This window comes from Terrapene carolina, unplaced genomic scaffold, assembly GCF_002925995.2.
Source record: "Terrapene carolina triunguis isolate 2854851 unplaced genomic scaffold, T_m_triunguis-2.0 Scaffold58, whole genome shotgun sequence".
Lineage (NCBI taxonomy): Eukaryota > Metazoa > Chordata > Testudines > Emydidae > Terrapene > Terrapene triunguis.
In genome coordinates this window covers 90,973,624-90,996,856 of record NW_020664409.1, presented here as the reverse complement: position 1 = coordinate 90,996,856, position 23,233 = coordinate 90,973,624, and the positions used below count along the sequence as shown (strand labels likewise).

The following is a 23,233-nucleotide window of genomic DNA, read 5'->3' as shown; positions in this document are numbered from 1 at the left end:
CCCCATCTCTCAGCAGGAAAGCTGAACAGAGGCCAGCTCGAGAACAAAGGTCTGAGAGGTGACCGGCAGAGTTGACCTTTGGGAAAGGCTGGACTGCTGTCACCTTGGGCAGACAAAGGGACACAGATTGAAATGGAGTCCATAGCAGCATGGCTGGCAGATTGCTCTGGTGTCGCCAGATAAACCATGCTTCTCTATGCTAAGGACTTCCAGTGCTGTGTTTCAGTTGACTCATAAACCCTGCTTTGTTTCGGAAAGGCTGCCTGGTGTAACTGCAAATACTTGCTGAGGTACCTGTGTCCCTGAAGAGAGTAAAAGTCTCTGACTAGGGGTATGTCTTCACTACCAATGTTGCGGCATCAGCGTTTGGGGAGAGCTCTCCTAGCACTGTAAAAAAACACCCCCACGAGGGGAGTAGCGACCAGTGCTGGGAGTGCGGCTCCCAGCGCTGGTGCACTGTCTACACTGTGACTCTACAGTGCTGAAACTTGCATCGCTTGGGGTGTGTGTGTGTTTTTTCACATCCCTGAGCGCGAAAGTTTCAGCACTATAAAGTGGCAGTGTAGACAAGGCCTAGGAGTTTCTCAGGTGGTGTTGGGCAGAGCTCATGGTGTGAAGCAGGCGTGCTGAAGCTTAGAGGTTCAGTCTCTGAGGTGGTGTGGCTACAGGACCTACACTTAAGAAAGAATGAAACCCCCATGGTCCAAGAGACTGTGTAAAAGCTAGGGCGTACCACAGATCCACAGGATCTGTGACAGCTATGAAAATGTCTGTGATAGGCGCTCCCTCTGCCATGCCCCCACCCCTAATCCGCATGAGTTCTAACTTGCTGGCTTAGGAGCAAGGGACCTCACTTATTTTCCTTGTTTGTTAGGAAAATATGCTACCACTAAATAGTCACGCTGGGCATGGTGACTAATGGTTTTAAGTAATTCACATTATTTTGAATCTATTGTGTGGTTTCATAATTAAAAATGCAAACCTGAAATAATTCTGGAAGTAGGGATTCAGCCACTATATGTCTGAAGAGTGTGTATGCTCCCCAAAATTATAGCGCGTGCACTTTTGGGCCCAGAATTAACGTTGTTTTGAGAATTTGTAAGTCGTCCCTTAAGAAATTTAGCAAACCCCCTTTATTATTCCCAAATGATTTACATAATGGAGTGATGCAGACTCTTCAAACTTACCATATAGTTAAACTCACTACGTTTTGAGGAACAATTTTTTTTTAGGATTAATGGTAAAAAAATTTCTCTCCATTCTTCGTAACTGGAATTTACTTGTACAGGAGAAGCTGCTGAATGTTGTACTACAGAGAATTCAATCACCTATTGTGGACTTTGACAGCATAGGGGGACAGCCATGTAGTGAAACCATGAGCCAAAAAGAGAAATGCTGCTTTAACAGTTAGTGTCTGTGGTTCCAGATTCGGTTACACTATTATGCACTAGTCATAATTGTGTGATCATTGCCCTGTAGTGACACCATGCACGGTTATGGCTGTTTGGGTGTCTGAACTGTGCATTTCCGTACCTTAGAACGTTGGAACTTCTTTTAAACTAAATCCAAGAAATTCAGAATTAAGATTTGTAATGCTTGTTTTTGTGATAAATTACATCCCTCTAATGTTTATACCCTTAAATTACCATATACATCTTACACCAATATACAATCTTAACCCCAGTTTAAAATGTCTCATCTTTTTGTATTCAAGACAAAAAGCTATATGAAAGATTAACAACTCTGTTTAATATCTACTAGAAGAAGAATTTTTAGTCTCGCTATCCAACTGGGAAGTCCCAGTATTCTTAAGGAGGTTTTAGCAGAATAAAAGTTTCAAACTTGTGAGTGTCATGGTGCTGATTGAATGGCGGCATTCTAAATGTATCTGTAACTTTAGTGCCCTTGTGGCCAAGATGGAGTCTGCTCTGCAGGCAGCTCTGGCCAAGAGAAGGCGCACGCAGGAATGCAGCAGGGAAAGTCCCTTCTACCCTGTTCCAGAGTAGAACAGGAGAAGCTGCTGAACCCTGTGGTGATGACGCAGGAAAGGAAACAGAACGCCAGGTTTGTTGGTAGCCAGAGAGCTTCACAAGCCTTCTGCAAAAAGCCTCCCAGGAAAACTTTTCCTGGGGTTTTTATTATTTTTTTACTTTGTTTACAACTTTTTTTAGTGGTTACATTTTTGCCTATTCAGAAGGCAGGCAGTATACATGAGCATGAGATTACAAACCCATCTCTTAAGCGCGTGGACACCAGCTGCAAAGATGATGTCATTGTTGCCAATAAGTTTTCCAAACATATACGCTAGAACAAGGTTATTCCTGCCTCGTTACCAAGGGAACAGTTTGCCGTTCACGCTGGCAGACGATTCGGGAACAACACATTCCTACAGAACCCCCAGACTGAACATGCACACACCGGAAGAGTACAATGACTATAGGAAAGTGAATTATTTATTCACAGAGGGATGAGAGGGGGAAAAGCAACATGGGGAATTATAGGGGGAGCAGTAAAACAGGGTTGCATTCAACACAAGGCCCCATAGACCCAGTGGTAGCACAGTCTGAAAGGGCAGACACCGAGCAATGTGTCTGCACACAGAGTTCAAGAGTCCTGGGCAAAGTTCCAGTCCAGTGGTGAGTCTTGGGTGCTCCTGATCATATTCGGTGCCAGTGAACTTTCCCCAACAAACCCCTCCAGTGCCCTCTTTGCTCTCTGCAAAGCCACACAGAGTGATCACCTCCTCACTTAACTAGCTAAGCACCTCCCTGTTTATTACCAATGCAAAGTCACAAGCCCCAGTACTCACAGCCCCATGCAGCTCTGGGCAGCAGCGATACTGGGTCCAGCTCCGGTCTGTCCTTCTCGGGCGATTCCTCCCTGGCACAGTGCTCCCCCTGGCTCCTGTCCTGGGGTTTCCCTGACCGGCTGCTTTGTCCTTCCCAGGCTTCAGGCAGGTTCTTGGCTGCTTCGCTTTGTGAGGGCCTGCTTGCTGCAGCCCTTTATGTCCAGAGCTCCAGACACACATACTCTTGCTCTCCCCTCTCTCTGCTCCACCTCCCCCCAACAGCACTTCCTCCTTCTGGAACAATCAGCACTCCCCCCACCTCTCAAGGAAAAAGATTTAAGGGGCCATGCTCTCTGAACCCCAAGGGGGTCACATATCTGAGGGATAAACTGGTTTATACCAATTTAAGCCCTGATTCAGTTCCCACCAAAGTCAATGTGAGCCTTTCTAATAACTTCATAAGAATGGCCACCCTGGGTCAGACCAAAGGTCCATCTAGCCCAGTATCCTGTCTTCTGACAGTGGCCAAACCAGGTGCTTCAGAGGGAATGAACTTCTGGCAAACAGAGGCTAGGGATACCATCCCTCCCCATCCTGGCTAACAGCCATTGATGGACTTATCCTCCATGAACTTATCTAGTTCTCTTTTGAGCTGTAATAGTCTTGGCTTTCACAACATCCTCTGGCAAGGAGTTCCACAGGTTGACTATGCATTGTGTGAAGAAATACTTCCGTTTGTTTTAAACCTGCTGCCTATTAATTTCATTTGGTGACCCCTAGTTCTTGTGTTCAGAGAAGGGGTAAATAACACTTCCTTATTTAGTTTCTCCACACCAGTCATGATTTTATAGACCTCTATCATATCCCCTTTACTCGTCTCTTTTCCAAGCTGAAAAGTCCCAGTAGTAGTGGGAGCAGATCATGTAAATGCTACTAATGTGAGTAGTCCTTACTTAGGCTGGCAGTACTGTTGACTTCAGTAGAACTACTGTTATGAGCAAGGACTACTCACATGAATAAAAGTTTACAGGAATGGGTCCTTATCCATTGTTACATAGGATAGTAGACAAATGAACTATTTCCTTGAAAGTGGTGGCTCAAATGAGAAATAGAGGTTAATCGGACTATCTTTTCAGTATAATACATGGAGTTGCAGGAGATGTGCAATAACTTGAGTTGCAAAATGGGAATGAAATTTGAATGTTAATGAACAAAAAAAGAATATTTGGCTTGTCCATGATAGGTCCTGATTATAGTGTTGGATGCAGCTCATGGTATACCTAATGATTATCTTCTCTGTACACAACAATAACTAAACCTATTTTTCTTTTTGTGGTCTAGTGTCATCCCCCATGAACGCAGAATATTAACAATACTGCAGTGGCTAACCCTACCAGACAATGAAAGGTAATTCATGTAATGTTCTTCTTTGTAAACTTCTAACTTATCTTCTCTTTAAAAGTAGCTGGAGCTGCAGAAACAGATGGAATGTTAGTGTTAAAAGTTATTCTTGCCAGCATTCAGTATTACTGTTCTTTGTAGCTCTTAGCTTTTAACCAGCAGTGTTTCAATCCTCCTCAAAAAACCTCTGATGCGAATGTCCTTTGATTATTGGGGAACATTTAATTACATGGATTAATGTTGGCCGTTTTATGCTACTTAGTCTAATGTGGCTTAATAAACTTCTAGTCAGTGGTAAATGCAGAAGCTGCACCCTGAGGCTTGGGAAAATGTCAAGATCTTAATTGTGTTTTTTATTACACAAGTTCTCACATGCTGCAGACTGCATAGCCCATGTGAGCTGGTATCGTGATCTCTCCTTCTTACGGAACTAAGGGAGAGTGCGCTTCCTCAGACTGTGCCCTGTATGCCTCCCTCCATGTGTTCTGATATCGAATGACGTTCTGGAGCAACTAATTGCTTAATTATACTTTCAAAAACCTCTGACTGAGCAACAATTTTTTACATATGGCAAACAATAGTTGAAAGGCTGACTTAGCATGACCGGGCAATTTCTTCTTCTTTTGTGGTTGAAAGCAGACTATTCTGAACAAAATCTTTCTTTCAGGCCTTATGTTTATGCTTTCTACTCTGAACAACCAGATGCTGCTGGTCACAGATATGGTCCTTTTGGCTCTGAGGTTAGTATTTTTTTCCTGTATAAAAGTTACACATCTCAAGGATCAACCATGCCATTTATGGAATACGTGCTAACACTTTACTCCTGAACTGAGGTGGTTTTCTTATCTCTCAGTGCTCTTCCTATCTGTCAGAAAGGGAAAACAATTGGCTAAAATAAACAAGAACTTATGACCAAGGGTCATTTGACATTCAGAACTGTCTCTCTGTATAAAGTTCACATTATGGATGTAGGTATTTGATTGGCAGAGGTTTCAGGTGTGAAATTAGCTGGTATAACAGCACAATTTAGTGCTCCTTAATCAATTTACCCTTCTTAAAAAATATATCCTATATATGAGATGCAGAAAAGGTTCTTTGTTTCTCTGGTGTGTTTCCTTGGGTGACCGGGGAGGGTGAATATTTTTTTCAAAGTTGACAATTTGAAGAAGCGTGGTTAATACTCTATTCTAGAGTTGGAAAACCATGGTTTTCAATATTTGGTCTATGAACAAGCGGTTTGGTTAGCCCCGCCCGTACTGTTCCCTCGGAAATGGACATAGGTGTCCTAATAGCATGAGATAGGGAGCTTTAAAATCCATCACTTCCCAGAGGTGCTTAAAGCACCCTACTCTGTTTTGTCCACTAGTGTGGGCTCAGGAGTGGTGACAAAGGATTCAGAACTCTCATGAATTGCACTGGTTATTTACCAAATTACTACATTTTTCAAGAACATGCAAAAGCCTGTACAGGAGCGTGTTATCTTGGGGATATGGAGAGGCAATATTAGTTCTACACTTAAATATTTAAACACTTGGCAGTTCATCTTGGACACTTTACTCAGGCAAAACTCTCACTGAATTCAGTGCAAATTGTGGAAGCGCAAGATTAGACTCTTAAAATTAAGACTAAATGTGTACACTTCCTTTTAAAGCAAGCAACTTTTTATAAAAGCAACAGCACTTAAAATTTTGGAGCTATTTCAGGTACCTGCACTACTTGAGGTGCTGAAAGCACTTTGTTGGTAGCCCCATGTCTCACAGTGCACTCAAGGGGTGCATATGTCCAGTATAATCTCTCAACCTGTTTGCATAAAATCCTTGTATCTATTCCTGTTAGAGATGGGAGCACTCAGAAACTATCCTTTAAAACACTTTAGAATGTCCAGGGTTCCATTTCCACTTACGTGTTAACCTCTTCTCATTTATTCATTCAGTAATTTTCCATAAAAATCTCTAAACTCTGAAAAATTTCTGTGTTCCCTTCCCTAATATCAGTCATGCCTGTAGATGAAGGCAATATCTCTGCTGTAACAGTCTGGATACAGACTCACAAGCAATAATATATGCATGTGATTAAAACTAAATGTGAGCCATTATTAATAAATCACTATGCACCAGCAATGTCATCAGTGCTGTGCCAGGCAGAATAAAGACTCTCTGGTCCAAATAACTTCCCATCTAAAATCTATAAGCCAAAATATTTGCTAAAAAGGGAAGAGTTCTGTTTGACTGTCTGCATGTGTCTTCTCATTGTTGGCATTAATGGGCAATATAGGACTAACAAATCTTGTGCATCAAACTAAAAGAGAACAGTAACTTCAGAGTGTAGCTTTCTACAGAACAGAGACACTTTCTCATTGTGTCTTTTCACTGAGGTAAAGCAAAATTTGAAGATGAAATTGCATATGTTCAAATTTGAGCTAAACAGGCTCTTTGGACAAGCTCTCTTAGGGCCTAATGCTATGAGGTGCTTAGCTCAGTCACTAGGAGTTGAGATTCTCAGTACCTTGTGGGATTAAGATGTTTCCCAGTGGTAGAGTTTCTAGCTAACCCTTTTTCTATGCAATGTAGGAAGTTAATTGGGTCTTTTAGAAAACGGTAAAAAATAATCTTAGAATTCTTCTGGATAGCTATCTAAAGTCTAGCCTGTAATTATATGACTAAAGCAGGGTGATTTAAGAGGTGTGGTTTTCTTTTTTTTGTTAAATAACTTCACATATTGACTTTCATTGAATGGAGAACAGGCTGTTCTATGGATGAACATATTTCAGTTCCCAAATTTACAATAAGAAGACATGATTTTGTAATGTGGATTTAAAAACAAACAGCAGCTGTCTAAGACTTGTTAGTGGCATGATTTCAGGAGGGAGAAGCTAGAAAGTATTACGTTTATCTTGGTGCTTCTTCCCCCTGCTCCCCAGTTTATAGGAGCTCTGAGCCTCTCCTAAATCAGCTGGGAAGGAACCCCTCAGTGGGACCCCACTAAGCTGCTTCCTTAGTAATGGGAGCTTGACCTCTGCATGAAATCATTCTTCTTTGTACAGAACTGGCAGAACTTAGACACTTGGAATGGTTCTGACCAGTTTTTCCTCTGTGGCAGTTGAGCAACACACTGGAGCTTGAAAACAAGCTCTTGAACATTGTGTAGCGTATTTAAGAGGTGTGTGTGGTGTGGTGTTTTTTTTTTTTTTTAAGTGAAAATCTCCTTATGAACTATTCTTGCCTCATACTCACTAAGTTGAGGAGCAGCTTTGCTGCTGACTTCTCTGGATGGAGAGAGGGGGGAAAATATTCAACACGCCTCTTGCAATGTCGAGTGGATGTTTAGTATAATTTACTAACTCACTAGCAATAAAATTATGATTTCTTTTTTTAATTTTTTTTTAAAAGACTTGATCTTGCCTGGTGCTGATCATTTTCAACTCCCAGGGACTTCAGTTGACACTGAAACCTCGCAGGAAGTGCTCAACAGTCTATACCTTGAGTGCACAGTACATTAACATTTAGGAGTAAAAAGGAATAGAAGCACTCAAAATTTGTGGGTGAAATTCTGGTTCCATTGATTGAAGCCAACAGAACCAGGATTTTGCCCAATATGTTGACTACAATAACTTGCAGTATGTTTTGTTTTATTAGGTGTTTCAGTGTAAGTGAAATTTATTACACTAGAAGTGTAATGTTGTTTTTAATGAGACCTTCACAAACAGCTCTTTTGAACTAGGAAATTTGTTATAAAGCTTTATTTTCAGAATGTATTGATGAGAAATTTAAAATGTATGCCTGCCCTTGGTTATTTCCGCAATTCTGTTTTTCTTTTCCCTTCTGTGCTTCTGCAGTGACACTGATGGGTTGTCCTTCTGGGACGAGAGGCAGAGCTTTGGCTGGCTAGTTCCCACCTTTTGTTATGTCTAGAAAGGGGGAGGGATGGATTTGTTCATCTTCTTCCCGAGGGGCCCCCTACCCCCCAAAAAAGAAATAACCCTTTTCTGATTCTTTTCAAGTGAGGCTAAGGTTTGGCTGGTTAACAAGAACTTGGCTTTTCTTCCTAGCTAACTTTGAAAGAAAAACATTTATTTAAAAATATATATAAATATACATACTACTGTAAGTGCTCTAAGTAGATCAAAACCTGTCATGCCTAAACTCTATTCCTGCTGCTCCTCTAACATGCCGTCTTGGGACGGCTCTTCTAAGTGTTCAAAATATCTAGGTTTCTTGCACTGGCCAGTGTGTGTCTGGCACTGTCAAGCTCTGGCTGAGTTTATTCAGGGACAGCGTAAAATGAGAATCCTTCCTTTCCCTGCTGCTCCTCTCATCAGGACTGCACAAAGCTTGAAACATTTTAAAAAGAAAACTCTGGTGCTGCTTTATTAAAATGCCTTTCTGGAGAGAGACGAATGAGACGAGACTAGAATCTCCTTTCCAGCTGCTTGCCTTGGAAGCAATGAAACAGCATGGCAGATGGTAACACTTTTTTTTGTTTTGTTTTTTCTTCCCCCTCTGTTCATAAAGCTCTGTGACTGAACAACAGAGAAACTGGCGAAGTAGATAGAAGTAAATATGATTATAAATCACTGATTTTCCTCAAGCCCATTTAGCAGGTTCGATTTCCCCCTACCTGCCTACTTAGCTGTATTATCTCCCTGTAGGTGTCATCTCACACCGTTCTCAGATGGTCCTAAGCAGCGCTGAGAACCCACAACTCCCATGAAAATTGATGGAAGGTGTTGGTGCTTAGCATCTCGCAGGTGCAGAACAGGCCAAAATTGAGAGCTGTGCTTGCAACCCTGCATATCTTTAAAGTGGGGCTTATTGGAAAAAGGAACATCGGGCCATTCCAGTCTCTTCTTTTGTAGCATTCACAGACAAAAATGAATAAGCCCATTTCAAATGACTTATTTTAATAGATAATGTATTGCTCACAAACGGTGCCATATTGACAGCTCTGGAGACTGATGTCCTCAATTTATCCATACTACTAGTACAAGGTAGTCAGCAGCAATGCAGATTTCTCTCACACTGCCCTTAACAAATTATTAGATTATTCAGAAGGTGCAGTCTCCGTGTTTGCCACTGAGTGGTGGCTTTGTAGTATGCTGATGCTTCCAGCTGAACTGGTAACCAGCAAGTCAAATGTTCCATGTTTCATTAAGATCCCCCCCACACACAAGACTTTGCAAAAAAAAATTTACACCACCAAAAATGTGAAGCTGATACTGTTACATATTTTGTGTATTTATTTGTATATTTTGTGAATTGAATGACACTTGAAGAGAAATACTCATAACACTACAGTATGTATTCATAAAAATTGGCCTGATCGACCTTCTCCTGAAATACCAATTTCATTTGCTCTTATGTTAGTTGCTTGAGTAACTATCCCACTTTCAAGTACAATTTAGTGAGCTCCTCTGTAGAGAGAGACCTCTAAATTGTCCCTTTACCAACTCCTATATTATTGAAGAAGCGTTGATCTTCATGCTCCTCAATTTGATGACGCAGGTCACTATAGTATCTGATGCTAGCTGAGTCAGGATTTCTCTGAGTCCAGACATCTCTCTCCGCCAGTACAGGAGAGTAGTTATGGCTCACCTCTTACTCCGCCTAAGAGACCTAAGAGAAAGATTACTCCTAAGAGGAGACAGGAAAGACGAGTTGCATCTCCAAAGAAAAGAAGAAAAGTACATAGAGTGGATCAGTATTCTGCGGAATCCCGTCGGAACAAAGTAAGTTTACCTGTGTTCCAAAACTTTGTGACCGAAGTGTCAGTTTGAGGCTCTTATGTAGCTTAATTTTTGCAACTTGGACTCCCTTCCATACTTCAGTTTGGGAATTCCAAAACAGACCTTCTATAACTGTACTGAAAGATCACTGCTGGCAAAGCAGCAAGGATATATTGAGTCTTTCGGGAACTATGTTCTTCCTATTTTAGACTCTGTTCACTCTAGGGAAAGCCTCTTTAGGACCTTTTTAAAAATCCATCAAACAGAGGGAGCATGAAACAAATCTCTGGGAAGATCTTATCAGCGTCACCAACCCATTAGATTTTTATCATTAGTCTCACAATATTGGGTGTCCTTCTTTAAGCCCCATTTCCTGGTATCAAATGATTGATTGTGAGAATCTCTGATTTATTTATTTTTAAATAAAACCAAGTTTCTAGTCTTCATGGCTCTGGAGAAAAGTTGAAAAGGTGACCTGAGTGTAACCTGAAGGCTCAAAAACCAGATGGCGCACACACAAAAATCTCATTGGCTGAAAAATCTTGAGACTTTTGGGGGGAGGGGAGACAAGGGATGAAGGGCATGCAAATCATGATTTTTGAACCCATGATTTTGGGTCTGGCAATAATGCCTTATGATGGTACTTAAGTCTCTGTCTTCAAAAAGGTCAAAGTTGGAGGTTGCTTCACCAGGAAAAGATTCAGAGAGAGGAGAAAGGATGATCCTTAATAAACGAAATCTCTCCACCTGCCACTAATTGACAACTTGGGAGGGGCTGTGGACCACTTCAGCATCCCTTCCATTCAGGGATTTTTAAACTAATTGTAACCCAGTTCATGGGACCTAAAAATATCTCATGTGGGATCCAAGCAAAAATCTTGACACAGTACATTTTCAAAAAGGAGCGATAGAAACTCTTCCCAGTAGCTTTCAATTCCTGACTTTAAAAATATATACATCTGAAATTAATCAGGTATTCTGAGACTCATCCTGGAACTGAGGGGGAGAGGGGAATCGGACATCAAGTGTAAGAAACTGCCATTTCCCACAATACCTTGATCATTGATAGTCTACTCAAGAGGGAGGCTAATCATCTTCTTACATGAATGATGTCTCCTTCAACAAACTACACAGGAGTTCCCCTTTCAGAGTAGTTTGCCAATTCAAGGTCCTACTCTTTTTGGCGTAAAATATGTTCTCGGTGGCCTAATAGTGGGAGTTTGTGCATCTCCTCCTCCCCGCCGGCTTCTCTTCTCTGGATGAATATTTCATCCATCCATGCAAATTTCCATGCAAACCCAGTTGTGGATTTTTCACTAAGCCTTCAAAAACCTCAGCTTATTCTAGCACAAATTATCGTCCACATCCAGTGCAAATTAACCCTTTAGTGCCAGCATTTGTTTATGCTCATTGAGAGCAATGGGATGTACCACAAGACTAGTCCCTAGGAGTTAAATCCTTTCCTCTCTTATACATCAGCATCTGGCTAAAATAGGTTCTAGCATGAATTTTCCTTCTGAAGAACTATCTAGTAACACTGATCCGCATTTCTCAGTTTCATACCTGTTCCTCTTATAATAATGTCAACTGTTTTTTTTCGGTGGCATCTCAGATATCCACACCTATCTTGGAAAATAAAGCCTTCCACACTACTTTACAAAGATCTGAGGTAGTGGAGGTCAGCATGTGATCTGAGCAAAGGTACACATTCGACTTTTATTCTTTCACTGATAACTCCTTGGAGGTTACATCTGGACAAGAACATGGTCTCAGGGCAGTCCCACATCCACGTAGAGTATCCTCACATAAACATATTAATGACATTCAGTATCAACCTTAGTCTGTTTAAAAAATAAATAGATAGAACTTTTTAAATGAGAACCCGGTGAGAATAATGGAGGTGAAGGAACTTAATGGAGGTTCTCTGGCTGTGATCATGTGAAATAGTGTGGGGGGTTTGGTGGTGTGGGATGTTTGTTTTTTGCTTTGTTTTGTTTTTTTGGTTTAAAAACAGGATTTCCCCGATTAGTTTGTTTTCATGGTATCAAAAACATCTTTGCAAATCCCCAGCTGAAATTTGGTGGATATAGGATCTTAGAAAAGTACTGTGATTTGTGGTTCCTTATCCCATGTGGAAATACTATTGCTCTATTTTAAGAACAGCATAAACCTGTTCCACAAGAAAACGTTCATGTGAAATCCAAGAGGATTTGCAGTTCCCAGCTTTCCTAGCTGCAGAGTTACGATTTAGAGGCTGAAATAAAAGACCTAATTTCCTTACTTGATTGATTGAGATACAATTAGAGCTGACTGAAAAATGGACTTTCCAATTCATGGGAAAAATCTGATATTTTAACAGTGGGCTTTTGTCCCAGTTTGGGGCAAAAAGTCAAAATAGTGAAATTTTTCATGGAATGAAAAATTCTGAAAAATGTTGATTCAGAATGTTTCATCATTTTTGACTGAAACTAAATGCTCATATTTTCCTAAATAGGAGCATTTAGTTTTAGAATCTTTTCCCCTCTGTCTGAGCTGCTGCAGTGTCTCCTGGGAATTGTAGTTCTGTGTTCTTCCTGCTCCCCAGCTGGATTCCATCTCCTTTGGCGCACAGCGGTTTCTCCCTGTGGCAGAGTCGCCATCATGCTTCATGAGTTGTAATTTCCTGTATTACTTTGATTATTTTCAGAATCTACAACTCCACGAGGTGGGTGGCAGTTCAGGCAGAAGGAGAGCTTGCAAAACATTTAAATTAGGGTCAGGTTGACATTTGTAAGTGGAAATTTCCCTTGGGAAATTGTTGAAATCGACCTTTCCGAGTCAAGATTTTGACAAAGTTCTGTTTTCCTACAGGAGAATTGTTTTTTTGTTCCAAATTTTTTAACTGATCCAGTTAAGTATGCAGATGAGATATTCAGCATATAGTGACCAACAGAAATGTTGGTCTCTCTCTCTCTCTCTCTCTCACTCAAACTGTCCTTTATCTAAAATGTACGGAGATTCAAAGTATTTATCGTCTAATAAAAAAAAGTTGCACTCGCTTCTGTTCCTGCTCAGAATTGTAACTTGTCGGCATGCTGTCATAATTTTGCCTTTTTATAAAATAAAAAATAATGTATTTATACCATTTTAGGTCTGGGCATCCTTTTTCAAAATCTTGCCAGAATTGTCACTTGATCCTTTAGAGACCTTGGCTATCAAGCTGAAGCTGCCTTTTTTTTTTTTTTTTTTTCCCCCTCCTACTACTTATAATGGAAGACTGAGGGCAGCCATTCTAGCACCAGATACCTCCTGGAGCACCCTTCAGAGTGGCTTGGGATTTTCATATGAACACTGAGATTGAAGCTATGTACCATGACTACGTAGTTGGTGTTCGGAAAAACTGAAAAGCTAAATTCCATTTGAAGAACAGCATTTAAATCAGTTCTCTCCTCTCTCTTTCTCCCCTCCCCCAAATCTTCCCCAATCATATGCATTTTTCTAATATAGTAAATCTGCCTTTGCATTTACCATATGTTTAGGGGGTCTGTTGGAGGGGTAGGAATAGGATCAATGATCTCTTGTAGTCATCCAACAACATCCCAGTAGAAGATTTTTTTTGTATCTTTCCCTCAAGGAAATCAAACCAAGCTCATGGGAAAGGAGATGACCATTAGGTCAGGGTGATAACTACTCAGCCAAGGATCTGCCTTTTGATCTGGAAAGTTAACCTACCAGAAGTCTGCTGAGGAAGCGCCACCTGTAGTGAAAGAGGGAGCATTGTAATGGTGATTAACTTCCTTTCTTTCTGCAAACTTTGTACAGATGATAAATCCCCTGAGGGATATTGACAAGACTTTAGGACAATTAATGGATGGACTGAAGCAGCTGAAACTACATCGATGTGTCAATGTTATCTTTGTTGGAGACCATGGTAAAAACTCTTACTTGTCCTTTCTTAGTATGTAAATATGGATAGAAACTGATGCTTGAGCAATTTCCAGAGCTTCACTGTGCTTAAAGTTACACACACAAGTAGTACTTGACTGGATCAGAGCCTAAATGAACATCCTATTTTAAAAATTCTTTTTAAAAAGTAAAAATATTTATTCACAGGATACTGACAATGTAAGCCCAACATTTAATTTGCCTTATAATTACCTTGTGGGGGAATTCCTTCTTATTTTAACTATTTGGTTTAACTGTTTACACATTCATTCAGAATTAAGCCTATTGTTTTTTGGGGTGTGAGCCACACAAATAATGTACAATCTCTCCTAGCTGCTCCCTAGCAAGTGTGAAGAGCTACAGTCTGTCCCCATGTCTCTCTTTTTTTTTTTTTTTAAAAGTAGGTTAACTGTCAGGGAAATGGTGTAGAAGCCTCATCCCCTTTTTAATGACAGTAGGAGAATAATTTTGGAACAGTAAGTTTCCATGCCAATTAGGACGACAGCTGGTCAGATACAGAGGAACAAAGTTGGGGTAGTTATGAGAGACTGGGCCCAGCTTTGAAGGGTTATGGAGGAAGGAGAAAAGCCCCCAAGAGAGTTTGGATTGGGGAGAGAATAAGTGGCAAAAATGGGCAGAAAGACCAGAAATGGAAAATTGTGACTTGGAAATTAGGGAAAACTTCACAATAAGAATTCATAGTAAAGACAGAGAAACTCCAGTGAAAAATACTATAGGAGAAAGAAGGAAAATAGAGATCGTTTGGGTATGTTTTGAGGTAGAACTGTTCTTGGCATAACATTTCAGTGGGGTTACGAAAGGTCTCTAATTAGAGTAATAGTACACTAAATGAGTCATGATTTGCTATGGGATACCGTGCTATTCAGATAAGAGGTGTGTGTGTGTGTGTAGTGCCAGATTAACAGGCCTGGGCAGTAAAGTTCATTCTCTGTCTACAAAACAGGTACAGCACAGTGCTGCAGGTTTCTCTACCAGTTATGTCTCCTCCCTGATGTGGAGGGGATGACTGCTGGGGTTCTGGGGAGAGTTCATTTTCCAAACGTAGTCATTCCTTGTCTAGAGGCTTTTGAGCTTTACTTACTAAGAACTAGATTGAGACCACCAGTACATAGGCCACAAAACAACTCTCTGATGGTAACAACTCTCTGTTCACTCTACCTACAGTTGATTTAGAATACACCACCAAGATACAATACCTTTGTGTGTTTGTGTCGCCTCTCTTTAAATTGTATTTTAAAAATTCCTTTGAAACTAGGAGCTGATCTTAGTTCTTCTGTGAGTTAAAACTGGATGTATAACAAGTGTACGCTCCCTGGACTGGCATTGCTGCTCTGACACTGGCATTTTTGTTGTGCACATAGGTGCAAGCACCAGCCACAATTTGGTTCTTAAACAATATCTAATGGTGATTATCAGTGCTGCCATCAAGAAGACATTAACTAAAAGAGCTTGATGTTGGTGAAAGCTGAAAACAAACAAAGGTGTCCATGTGTCTGACAGTTCCTTGGCAGGTGGAATAGTTCCAGTGACCACTCTTAATGACTAATTCATGAGTGTAGTCTTTCCATAAGCTTGAGGTTAGGTTACCTGCTAGGAAGAGAGGAATAGAATGAGTATATAAAGAAGAAATATTTGTTTTCGAACGGTTTCTCTGAAGCCAGAGATTGATGCCTGTATTTTAGGAAATAAGCTTGTTTCACAATATAATTCTCTATTAAAGGAGTCTTATTTCCCTTCCACAGGAATGGAGGACACCACTTGTGAAAGAACTGAATTTTTGAGTAACTATCTGACTAATGTAGAAGATATCGTATTGGTGCCTGGGTCATTAGGACGCATTCGCCCTCGATCTAATAATAATCTGAAATGTAAGTTGATTATACAAGTATCGTACTATACTGAGGCCAAGATTCTGCAACTCTTAACTAAGGTAGAGTAGCGCATATCCAGACAAGTTGTCCCATGATCGTGAGACTTGAAGGGGTTCATCCATCACCTTGCAGAATTGGATGCTAAGTGAGAATGTTTTTTTTTTTTTTTTAATTATTATTAAATGTAGTCTATTGACTAGGGCCTATTGACTGGTCAAGTGGTAGTATTAATTATGAATCCATTAGTTTTCCCATTCTTGTGGCCAAAAAATAGTGTTGGATATTTGCAGGGGTGGCTCTAGCTTTTTTGCCGCCCCAAACACGGCAGGCAGGCTGCCTTCAGCGGCATGCCTGCGGGAGTCCCTGGTCCCGTGGATTCGGTGGCATGCCTGCGGGAGGTCCGCCGGTCCCGCAGCTTCGGCATACCTGCCGCCGAATCTGGGGACCGGCGGACCTCCCGCAGGCAAGCTGCCGAAGGCTGCCTGACTGCCGCCCTTGCAGGGACTGGCAGGGCGCCCCCTGCAGCTTGCTGCCCCAGGCACGCGCTTGGAGCACTGGTGCCTGGAGCTGCCGCTAGATATTTGGCAGCCATGCACAGCTAAGGCAGAGTGTGGGTAAGAGAAAACTGTGAAGTGTGAATTTGAGCAAATGGGCTCAGTAATAGTATATGAAAAATCTGGGTTTTTTGCAACATGCTTTTAAGAAGTTGCTTGGAGCTCTAAATTATGAGACCATTTGAAACATTCTGGGGATAATTTTCTTGAAGATGTATCTGGTTGTGCAAAGACTGGATTGAGATATTTCAAGATTACAAAATCCAAAAGCCCATCAGAGCCAATGGGTACATGTTAAAATCAGTACCTAGATTAAAGGTTTAACTATGAACAAATGTATTCTGATGTTTGTCTAAGGGACATGTGTAAAGATCTGTTTTCAAATACCAGTGTTTCACTGATGTGTATCTTAAGCTTTTTAGAGCATAAAAATGAATTTATTCACGTCATAACCTGCAAGTATTTCACAGTACACTCAAAAATAAACAATGTTGTGATTTTGGTGGGCTACCATAAAGACTAAATTCTTTCTTTGTAGATTCTACCTAAACTATTAGTAAACTTCCAGTTACAACTTTTTTTAAAGATCTTCCCACACCTATTATCTCCTATATGAGTGAATATTTTTGTGTATCTTCCACTGAGAACTTTTTTTAAAAAGCCTCCATTGTCCCTTCGTTGACTCCAGTGAATTTTGCTTCAGTTTTCAGTAGGAGTAGGATCAAGCACTACCACATTAAAGTTCTACAGATAATTAGGTGCACCATATTTTACTGCAAAGAGGAGTGAAATAGCATGAGGAAAATCATTCTTTCAATTTTCCCTGATGTTGAGCAAGTTCTTTTCCTTTGACTGGGGCATGGTGAGCACTTCCAAAGAGAAGATCGGTTGTCCTCGCTAATCCCTGGCACAATGCCTCTGGGTTTTGTTTTGTTTTTCACCTCCTTTTGCATTCATTCATCTCCTCTATGGGACTCTTTCTATCCTCTTCTCCCTGAATGTTTGTAATTGCTTATAAATGAACAATTCAAACATAAAATAAATAGGCACACTCCCGGGCCTTGGAACAGAACTTTAAATGGCAAATTACCTAACTACTTTCTCCCTCCTCCACTATTTCATGCCTTAACACTACCTTCATTCTCGCGTCTTTGAAATAGATGTGCCTGTGAATTGTACCTGAGACTGAATGTGACTCATTTCAAAGCCAATCAATATCATGCCTTAAGCAGCCAAAATAATATGGTTGAGAGACAAGGTTCTTCATTTTCTTCCAACTCTGTTTTCTCCTCTGGGGCCTGAGAAATGCTGTTTGCTGGCCCTGGAAGAAGTGAGACTGAGAATTTAATGTGGGTTGTCCAAGTGGTAGTACAGCTTACATAGAGTAAAGTCCCAAGGCTTGCCCAGAATGTTTTTTCAGTTATTTCATTTAGTCACTTATTCAGCTGTGTGTAATGCTAAAGAAGCCAAAAGAACCACAGCTTTCTTATTAATTATTGCTTATAAAGATGCTTATTCTTGCACTTAAACACTCTTACAGAAAGCTTTTGCAAAGTCTCAGATATGACTGCTTACTTGTTAGATTAGATAGATGATTTTCAAGACGTTAGTTTAAAATTTTTATTTCTATGACTATTTAATTTCAGGTCCAAAGTATAAAACACTGATCAATGCTGCTATAAAAATTTTGGGTAATTAAGGAAAGGCACATTAAAGGTGTATTATTGCACATCATCTAATACATTTTGCTAAGATAGGATAGCTTTTAAAAGGAGCCTGGACTCCTGAAGAGAGTGCTTACCTTGTAACTCCAATAAACAGATGACTGTTTTATGTCTTTGTGTCTCTTTTAACAGATGATCCTAAAGTAATTGTTGCCAACCTCACAGTAAGTATTTAGCACTGGCATATTATATCTGTCTACAGTATATTGTTCATTTCACATGTTAATTTGGAGATTTATTCAGCATTCCCTGCTCACTCTTTAGTCAGAAAACCAACATTAGGCTGAAGATAGAGAGGTAAATAGGGCCCTTCATGAGTAGGGATTAATGTTTGTCATGAGTTCCACTGTTTGCTGCAGTAGTAGCTTTTATAACCCTTTTGGGTAGTACACAGCCAGAATGTCCCTGATGGTCTTGAGTCCCTGAATTGAGCCGATTTATTCCTTCCTTCAGAAATGGAAAGTAACCTTTTTATGAGTAAACATTTTAGTAGTACTTGGAAGATGCAGTAAAAATCCATTTGATATCCCTCAACCCTAACCTTGTTTTTATGAAATTCCCATTAAATATATACTGATTTATCAAATGTAGAAGCCAAACTGCTTTAAATACATTTTTTGAAAGGTTGTCTATTCAGGAGTCTTCTGAAATTAAGCTTTGGTCAGATATGAACCGTTTTGCATATCACTGAGGAAAATGTGGTGGAGTTTTGCAAAAACACTCTGTAGCGAGAACAAAGGTGTCAGATGTGCATAGAACATAATTCAAAACTCACCTGTCCTTAGGGAAGCATTGTATAAATAGTGCACTGATACAAATATGGTCCTTTAAATTGTTGTGTAAGATCTGGGATATATGTCTACTATATGTAACCTTGAACTCTGAAATCAAGCAGATTGTATGGTTGAAGTCACACTAGTGATGATGACTTGAAACAATATAGCTTCTTACAATTATCTTTCAGTGTAGAAAGCCAGACCAGCACTTTAAACCTTATTTGAAACAGCACCTTCCCAAGCGTTTGCACTATGCTTACAACAGAAGAATTGAGGATATTCACTTATTGGTGGACAGAAGATGGCATGTGGCAAGGTAATCTGTGGTGTCTTTTTGTGTGTGTGTGTGTGTGTGTGTGTGTGTGTGTTTTCTTTTTGGTCTTTTCTGCCTTCTCTAGTTTAATTACTGGCAGTTTTGAATATTCTTAAGCTATTTAGCAATTAGCCAGGCAAAAAAAAATCCTATTTAGAGAGGCAGGCAGTTTATACCATTACTTGTCTTTTAAAGACAATAGAAAAGGAGGCATCTTTTCTACTGTCAACATCCTTTTGTGTTTAAAATATCTTGTTTGTTCCTTTGATCTGTTGATAAAATGATATATTAAATCAAGTACAGCTAGTCCTTTATTCATAAAGCTGAGTCAGTGTATTTTTTTTGGTAGAGAACAGGACAGATTTATGTTCTTGGCATCTCTTGTGATGAACTTTAAGAATTGGTAGTTCTCTTTCGAATATGTTGCTGCCAGTCAAACAGTGTGTCATAAGTGTATTTGCATGCAGTATAGTTGTAGCTGTGTCGGTCCCAGGATACCCACCTTGTCTGTCTAATAAGTGTCTTTGACACTTGTGCTAATCTTCCTGTATTTATGCAAAGATCTTTCTACTAAAGCAGTGAATGGGAAATCCCAATTGCTTTTTCAGACTGGATGCAATTCCAGTAGGCAAGGTGACAAGTCGTCGTCTTTCCACAATTTCTGATGATGGTTCTCAAATTTCAAAGAATTAAATTCTGGTTTTAGGCCTACCATTTTAACAATTTTTATTGATACATGTAGCGCTAGACAGGAGACAGTTTTCCTGTTCTGCAAAACTTGGAGTATAGAATTTTTCCTATTTTCTGTTTTTCCTATTCCACATCCAGATGAACCCATGACCTCCTTTCCAAGTTTTTCATGTTTCAGACTAGGGACTTGAACCTGGGTCTTCCACTCCCAGTTGAGTGCCATAACCACTAGGCTCTTGGCTATTCTGGGGTTAATGTGTCTGTCTGGTTTTGACCTGTGTAACCTTTCCTGACAAAAGTTGTTTGTCAAAACTGGTATGTTCCCTCAAAAAGTTTTGGTTTAGAACAATCATCATTTTCCAACCCCCTCACCCCCCCCCCCCGACAAAAAAATAAATACAGTTGGAAGATTCCTAAATTGCTCTAGATACAGGATGGGGAGGAGAGGTCATAGGAATATTTTACTCAAGATTTTTTTCCCCTTTCATCTCAGTTCAAAGTTTTGGCAGCATTATTTGCTACTGCTCTTAAGAGCTACCTTTTAATGAGTGCATCCTTCTCTTCTGTTAATGTAACTGTAATTCATGTTATATTCATAGCCAGGAAAAGGCTATTTCTGTAATAGTTACAGGTCTGATTGCTTCACTTCCAGTCTTGAGGACAAAAGCCAAATCTCTGAGAGAACATCATCTAATGGGTGTACAAACTGACTTTTAGAATGGCAGCCCACTGGACTGCTAGGCAGCCCCTGTGATGCTGCTCATAAATCTTAGTGTGTAACAAAGCTAGTCATTATATTTCTGTGATCACCACTTACTTTCTTCATATGTTTCTCTTCCTTCTGAGTTTCTCCCATTTTCTCTCCAGGTCTGTTTCTCCTTTGCCTACCACAAGGTGAAAGAGTAAGCAGGTGAAAGGACTCAATAGCATTGTAATTTATTAAAAAGGTGCTTTCTGACTTTCTGAGAAGCATCTGTTAGAATGCTACTGATTTAGGGCAACATGATCCTAAACAGTTTCAATCTGTAGGTGTCCCCAGTGGGGAAGGGCTTCTACATGGGAATGGCAAGTTATCCAAGGCTAACAATAGCTGATGTCAGTTATTCCATATGCATTGGTTTCTTTTCAAGTACATCCCAGGCAGGTGATATCTCAAGTTTTTCATTCTCTTAAATAATGGCATAGTATTAAGTTATATTGCGCCATCCGTTTAAGCAGAAACACTCATAGTTGTCAATGGGGATTTCTGTTAAGAACTAATGTCACAATACACCTATTAAAATGCTGAGCAAAATTCAGTTTTAAGACTTTTGAGAGTAATGGGAGGACCCCTGTGCTTGTCCAAATCCATCGCTTCCTTGGTGGAATATATTTAATGTTGAGGGAGCATCATTGGGAGAGAGAGAAATGAATTCCCATTTAACATTTTAATACATTTCAAAATTATAACCCCTTTTTGTCCTCTTTGGAGAACTGCCTACCTAACTTCCCCCTAGAGTTTCATTTGGGTATGGTATTCACTTCTTGTCCCAAGTAGTGTGTACTGCTGGTGCATCCACTCCGGTGTGGGGGATGATTGTAGTTCGTGAACTGCTCTGGGATAGTTTAGGGCAAAGTTTCTGTATAACTGAGATGACTTCACTGTGTGTGTGTGTGTGTGTGTGTGTGTGTGTGTGTGTGTTTAGTTAAAGGCTGGAATTTTCAAAGGAACCTGTAGAAGTTAGGTGCCCAAATCCCCATGACATTCAAAGGGAGTTAGGCTCTACCTCCCTTCAACTCCTTTTGAAAATCACAGCTTAAACTTTAATCTTCTGAAACTACATTGTCAGGTCAGCAATAATTCTTATGATTTTACATTTCAATATAGGAAATCCATGGATGTTTATAAGAAACTATCAGGAAAATGCTTCTTCCATGGCGATCACGGATATGACAACAAGATCAATAGTATGCAGGTATAAGCAGCAAAGTAACCTTTTGGGGAGGGTAATTGTGTGTGTGTGTGTGTGTGTGTGTGTGTGTGTTGGAGGGAGAAACTTGAAGTCTTAGAATTTTTTTTTTATTTTTTTTTTTTAAGAGTTAAAGCAAACTTCTTCTTTTACCATGTTTCTCTCTTCTTTGAAGACTGTCTTTGTAGGCTATGGTCCCACATTCAAGCACAAGACCAAAGTACCTCCATTTGAAAATATTGAACTTTACAACATTATGTGTGGTAAGCTACTCCATTTTTAAACTACTTTTGCCAACAAAGCTTTCAGAAGTTGGTGTAGGCACAACTTATGCTTGTGTTCTGGGCCACTGCCTTCTCCCCTAGCACTGCACTGTCGCTTGCCCTTTGGATGGAAGGACAGAATGCACAGAGGCCTATGTTTGTTCTGCTCCAACAATTGGAGTGCATTCACATTGTGTTTCTGCTGGCAGCTCCTCGGATATCAAATATAGAGGGCTACAATCTAGTATGTCCGTTCTCCCTTAGCCCTGGGAGCTAGACTTGTGCCCAGAGAGGGCTTCTGCCCCTGCATCCCATGCGTGGCAGCGCAGGCGTTATTTTGCCACTACTGTGCCTCTTGTTGGTGATGAATTGTTTTCAAAACTCTTACTGCAGCAATGAAGTAGAGAAGCTAGGTATGGCAATGCATGAATATAATTTTTATGATCCTGTCTTTTACTGTAAAAGGAAATGTACATTAAACTTTCCACCTGAGGAGTTCAAAAGAAGCTGCACCTATTAATTTATAAACATGAAACACATCTGTGTGTTTATATAATTATTCCCATTTATAGATGAGGAGGAGGCTAATTGGTCTTGAGGTCTCAGAAGTCAATAGCAGAATTGGAAATAGAACCAAGATCATTTTTTACTTTGTCTCCTGCTTTAACCAGTAGACCACACTTCCTTTCAGATATGAACCAGTCGAGAGATCACACTGGAACAGAACTATTGTCATTAACATGATGTGCCTTTGAGCAAATCACAATAACAGCTCATTGTGTCTGCTCACTCTTCTCCAAATGTGTGCAATATTGAACTTTCCTGTCTGTCAGTGGTGTTATGTGGCTTACTTAATGTTTGTACAGTAACAGGAAATCCTGGATGAAAGATTCCAAAAAAATGTTTTAGTGGGGATGTTAAATGCTGAATATCAGTTTGACTTTTAGTATTTTTTAAGACTGATAGCACTATCCGGTTTAACCAAGCATGCTGCAGGTTTGCCCTCTAAGCCATTGATCCTCATTGGAGCCTCTAGGGGTACATCTACTCTGCAACCCCCAACACCCCCACCTAGGGCCGGCTCTGGCTTTTTCGCCACCCCAGGCGAAAAAGCCTCCGGCCGCGCCCCCCCCCCCCCCCCCCCCCGGGGGGGGGGGGGGGCGGCCAGAGCACCGGGGGGAGGGCGGAGTGCCCGGCCGTGGCCCCGCTCTCCCCGGTGGCTGGAGCCGGAGCACTG

The 23,233-nt window shown here is 40.5% G+C and overlaps 1 protein-coding gene across 1 annotated transcript in view; it reads left to right on the top strand.

Annotated features, from left to right (window-relative positions):
* Positions 1–23,233, top strand: part of ENPP2 (ectonucleotide pyrophosphatase/phosphodiesterase 2) — a 65,285-nt gene that overhangs the window by 25,645 nt on the left and 16,407 nt on the right. The window contains exons 9-17 of the mRNA XM_026659904.1: positions 4,130–4,195; positions 4,857–4,929; positions 9,762–9,914; positions 13,713–13,821; positions 15,599–15,724; positions 18,138–18,169; positions 18,970–19,097; positions 21,652–21,739; positions 21,909–21,996. Of these exons, the coding sequence (XP_026515689.1) occupies positions 4,130–4,195; positions 4,857–4,929; positions 9,762–9,914; positions 13,713–13,821; positions 15,599–15,724; positions 18,138–18,169; positions 18,970–19,097; positions 21,652–21,739; positions 21,909–21,996 (863 nt within the window). The remainder of the gene's footprint in view (positions 1–4,129; positions 4,196–4,856; positions 4,930–9,761; positions 9,915–13,712; positions 13,822–15,598; positions 15,725–18,137; positions 18,170–18,969; positions 19,098–21,651; positions 21,740–21,908; positions 21,997–23,233) is intronic.